A 5,516-nucleotide genomic window follows, 5' to 3' on the forward strand; every position below is an offset into this window, starting at 1 on the left:
TTCTGTCTTCTTCTATAGGTATAGGATGACTCACTGTAAAGATGGCCAGTCTCTTAGGTACCCACAGTGGTAAGGATGGGGCACCCATAGAAGGCCATAGAGGAGTGCTTTCTTCCCAAGGTCTCTGCCCGGTAGCAGGTTTTAGTTGAGCAAAGATGAGTAGTTTTCTGGTGTTTGCCTGCTCTTTTGGGTGGGAAAACCTTTCCTCTCTGTTTTCATAGTTACATGCGCTATCACATGTCTTTTTCTCTTCTCTAAGTTTCCCTGGAACCTGGGCTCCCCGAGACGCAGCAGTGGAGCAGATGGATAATGGAGACTGGGGCTATATGGTGAGAGGCTTTTGCAGATGCATTTTGAAGGCTGGCAAATTATTGTTGTGTGTCTTTCCCCCCCTTTTATGTAGTCTTAGATATAATACCTCTTGTAAGAATAAAAATTATAAATGGTGCAGCACCCCCCCCCCCGCGCGCCTGGCTCCCATAAGTTGAAATGTATCTTTTTGGGTGTTTTAATTTTGTTTGGTGTTTTTAGTTAAGCAAGCTCAAGTGGACTCTCCATGTAACTTTTTATAATCACTTACTTGAGAGAGATCATGAGGTTTTGATCTCTATGTTGCTCTTAAAAAGCTCTCTTCATAGAACAGTGACGATTAAATGTCTAGTAGGTGATGAGAGGACATTTTCTTGTGATTGGGAAGGTGCCACTTCTCCCACTAGCACTTTTTGTTTGCATGTGCATGTATCTTTCTCTTTTCTTTTGGTAAGAATTATTTTACTTGCTTAGTACCTGCCTTTGCTTGTCTGTCTTATTTATTCCTTAAACATGATTTCTAAAACCAAAGGTATGTATTATCTAGAGAAGCTTGCCTTTTAAAAATTAAAGGTCAGATTGCAACATGAATGTTACTAAAGTGAATACACTATCAGATTATGAAATTTGAAAGCTGCTTTTATTAGCCTTTGGGTATATGAGATTGTGTTGACCAAAGTGTGTATTTAATTTAGTACGTTTTATTTGGCACTGTTATTTCCATGAAAAAGTTAGGATTAGGTCTGCACAGATTTTCATTTTGAAAATAAATTTCACGACCCCCCCCCTTTTTTTTGAGGGGGAAAAGACAAAAATATTGAAAGTAGATATCCTTATGTTATCAAAACATTTTTATTCTATTTTATATTAAATTGAGTTAAGAAAAATGAAAGTCTCTTTTTTCAAATAGGAAATATATTTTAGGAGTATATTTTAGTTTGGCCTTTTCCTTCCTGTGATACACTCTGACCTGAAAACTCTCTAGATACTGGGCCTGAAATTAAATGGCTTTGGAAGTCATGCCCTCCTTTTTTCACGTAAGGCTTTAAAGAATTAGATTTACCTCTTTTTTCTAATCAAAGCAAATGTTACATCCCTTCATGTGAAAGTAAAGCTGTTTTGCATCAGTGGATTGCTAAGTATGTTCCAGCCTGAAAGAATCTTTTGCTTTACTTGTTACCACTAATTTTCTTAATTTGTCAAAGTTAGGATTTAAAAAATTTTCAGATTACTGATCATTTTTTAAAAAATTTCAGATGACTGACCCAGTCACGTTAAATGTAGGTGGACACTTGTACACAACATCTCTCACCACGTTGACGCGTTACCCGGATTCCATGCTTGGAGCTATGTTCGGGGGGGACTTCCCCACGGCGCGAGACCCTCAAGGCAATTACTTCATTGATCGAGATGGACCTCTTTTCCGATATGTCCTTAACTTCTTAAGAACTTCAGAGTTGACCTTACCCCTGGATTTTAAGGAGTTTGATCTGCTTCGGAAAGAAGCAGATTTTTATCAGATTGAGCCCTTGATTCAGTGTCTCAATGACCCCAAGCCTTTGTATCCTATGGATACTTTTGAAGAAGTTGTGGAATTGTCTAGTACTCGGAAGCTTTCTAAGTACTCCAATCCAGTAGCTGTTATCATAACCCAATTAACCATCACCACCAAGGTCCATTCCTTACTAGAAGGTATATCAAACTATTTTACGAAGTGGAATAAGCACATGATGGACACCAGAGATTGCCAGGTTTCCTTTACTTTTGGACCCTGTGATTATCACCAGGAAGTTTCTCTCCGGGTCCACCTGATGGAATACATTACGAAACAAGGTTTCACGATCCGCAACACCCGAGTGCATCACATGAGTGAGCGGGCCAATGAGAACACAGTGGAGCACAACTGGACTTTCTGCAGGCTGGCCCGGAAGACGGATGACTGACCTCCTGTCCTGGGAGAGGCTCCTGGGAATGGACTCTCCAGGAGACGGAAGAGGCTGATTTTTTTTTTAATCAGTGTGAGTTTTTTTTTTTTTAGTATTTGTATTTATTTGAAGGCACTGGGGACCAGAAGGAAGTTTTGTGCTTTAGCAGACTCCTCTATGTTTTGTTCCCTTCACCCTGAGTATGCATGTGCCTGTTCAGAGCCTCCAGATACCTTTTTTATAAAAAGAAGTCTGAAAATCATTATGGTATATAATCTACCCTTAACAGAGCTTTTTTTATTACAGTGCAAAAATGTTTTCTGATTAAATAGTCCCTAACTCAACTAGAAGGCTAAAAATGCAGGAATGAAAGAATAAACAAAGTACTCATGATGCCTTTGAGAAAAATCAAAACATCGTGTAGGGTGACCTAGTTTTCAGACCAATAAACAGTATTGTGATATTGAAGGAGAACTGTTCCAATCATTTAAAAGTACTTGTTAAGTACTGCTTTTTACAGTTATGACAACTGTTTCTTTCTATGCATATAAATCAAGCAACCAAATATCTGTAGCCATGGAAATGTCGGATAGAAATATTTATATTGGATTCTGAATACAAAATGTCCTTGTGGTAGAAATCTTACGTCCTATGCCTGGTGCAGTATAATTCCCAACTGTACTGTCTACCAGAAAAAAAGCTAATAAAAAATGAAATATGAAAATTAGGTTTGTATTTGTTGATTATTGTCAGTTCAGGGGGAAGACGATATTTCTTGTCTAAAGTTTTTTTTTTTCCCCCTAATGTCCCAATAAATACTGCCTATAGCATATTTGTATTTGATTCAGGAGGACTCCATGGAACTTTAGGATGCAATTTATAGAATTCTGTGCTGTTGAAGCAGGGAGTTGATAGAATTACTAGTTTTGTCTAAAAGAGTGCATATCTGTACTGTGAACATCAGTTTGACGCATTTTTTCCAAATAGGACTTATTTTGAAGATTGCGGATTTTTCTTTAGTAAGCCACCTGATTGTCATTGCTCTGTGACCCTTATTCTAGCTTTGTGTTGAGCACAGGGACAAACTGACTCTTCAGCCTTTTTATTCTTGTATGTTATGGTGACCCACAAATGTATTTTATTATTGAAGTTAAGTTTATTTCTGAGGAGAAGAAAACTGCATTGAGTGAAGGATCTGGAACAGTTGGAGATGTAGTGTACTTTTATTTATTTCACAATAGTCTTACTTTGCATAGTTCATTTGATTCTATTTCTTGAAAGTTACTCAGAGGAAGGATTCACCATCTTCAAACTAAAATTCCTTTATGTTATTGGCAGGTTGCTGTGGTTTCAGTAAATGTGCTAGGATGAGGTTATCTTTTTAGAAAATTGTCTCCTACTTCAAATTGATGAGTAGTTACCTAAAAAAGAAACCATGAGAAAAGAAACAACCCATCCAGTTAGGTGTTGATGAGTTAGCTGAGGTGAATGCAAGATAAAATTACTTGGATTGAAAACAGGTATGGGAATGGGAATAATATTAGTTGTTACAAGGTTTTAAAAGTTAAACATTTATGAGGTCTCTTCCTTACCCAGGTTACTGGAGATAGGTTTGCTTTTGGTAAATTTTCTTGGATTTATAAATTATTAAAAAGTGATTTTTTTATATGAGTAAATTAGGAAAAGTAGCCAACTGAGATTTTATGCAGTTTACTTTGTTTGATGGTATTTAATTTTAAGTTTTATATACTTAGGTAGTTGAAAATGATGTGAAAAATGTAGCTTGATTATATATGGGCAATTTGAGACAATTATGTCTTTTATGAAATTTTACATAATTTTTAGTGTAGAAGGGTTGATTTTTAAACATTTATATTACTTGTATTCCTAAGGCTCTTTTTTTTTCTTTTCATTTTTTAATTGAAATATCATTGACACACAATATGATGTTAGTTTCAGGTGTACAACATAGTGATTTGAATTTATATACATTGTGAATTGATCACCGTAAGAAGCCTGGTAACCATCTGTCACCATACAAAGTTATTACAGTATTACTGACTATTCCTAGTGCTAAACCTTACATCCCATGGCTTGCTTATTTTGTAACTGGAAGTTTGTACCGGTTAATCCCTTTCACCTTTCTCCCCTCCCTGCCCTCAACCACCAGCTTGTTCTCTGTATCTATGAGTCTGTTTCTGTTTGCTCATTTGTTTTTTAGATTCCACATATAAGTGAATCATATGGTACTTGTCTTTCTGTGTCTGATTTATTTCACTTAGCATAATACCCTCTGGGTCCATCCATGTTATATACATTCCACTGTATATATTCCATTGTATATACACACCACGTCGTCTTTATCCATTCAGTCATCTACTGTGGACACTGAGGTTGCTTCCATATCTTGGCTGTTGTAAATAATGCTGCAGTGGCTATAGATAGGGTGCATGCATCTTTTTGAATTAGTGTTTTTGTTTTCTTTGGATAAATAACCAGATGTGGAATTGCTAGATATATGGTAGTTCTTTTTTAATGTTTTGAGGAACCTTTATACTATTTTCCATAGTGGCTGTGCCAATTTCCATTCCCTCCAACGGTGTGCAAGAGCTCCCTTTTCTCCACATCCTTGCCAACACTTGTTATTCGTTACCCTTTTAATGACAGTCGTTCTCACAGGTGTGAAGTGGTCTACATTTTATTTAGATTATAATAAGTATAGGCTCTTTTGGAGGAGGAGTGTGTGTGTGTATGTGTGTGTGTGTGTGTGTGTGTGTGTGTGTTCCTCTGAGCCCTGGGATAAATAACTGTGCTGCAACAACACAAGTGATAACTAATCAGTCTGTTGGTTCATGCTGGATCTAAAGCAGAACCCTGGTATTTAACAAAATAGATGCTACAAATGGATGGTGCTACAATTTTTTTTTACATTTTTTATTGATTCATAATCATTTTACAGTGTTGTGTCAAATTCCAGTGTTCAGCACAATTTTTCACTCATTCATGGACATATACACACTCATTGTCACATTTTTTTCTCTGTGATTTATCATAACATTTTGTGTATATTTCCCTGTGCTATACAGTGTAATCTTGTTTATCTATTCTACAATTTTGAAATCCCAGTCTATCCCTTCCCACCCTCTTTTTTTAATTGTGGGAAATTTCAAACCTCTTCCAAAGTAGAGAGAATAGTGTAAATACCCATTGAACAGCTTCAACAACAATCACACCCCATTTCCCTTCCTATGGATTATTTTGAAGTAAATCACAGATATTTCA

General features: G+C 36.4%; 1 protein-coding gene across 9 annotated transcripts in view; it reads left to right on the plus strand.

Moving 5' to 3' along the window:
• Window positions 1-2,958, plus strand: part of KCTD6 (potassium channel tetramerization domain containing 6) — a 36,490-nt gene extending 33,532 nt beyond the window's left edge. For all 9 annotated transcript variants that reach the window (XM_072941573.1, XM_072941567.1, XM_072941569.1 and 6 more), the window contains 2 exons: window positions 260-329; window positions 1,566-2,958. In XM_072941573.1, the coding sequence (XP_072797674.1) occupies window positions 303-329; window positions 1,566-2,252 (714 nt within the window). In that variant the 5' untranslated portion in view covers window positions 260-302 and the 3' untranslated portion in view covers window positions 2,253-2,958. The remainder of the gene's footprint in view (window positions 1-259; window positions 330-1,565) is intronic.
• The last annotated feature ends 2,558 nt before the right edge of the window (window positions 2,959-5,516 follow it).

This window comes from Vicugna pacos, chromosome 17 (genome assembly GCF_048564905.1).
Source record: "Vicugna pacos chromosome 17, VicPac4, whole genome shotgun sequence".
Taxonomy (NCBI): Eukaryota; Metazoa; Chordata; class Mammalia; order Artiodactyla; family Camelidae; genus Vicugna; species Vicugna pacos.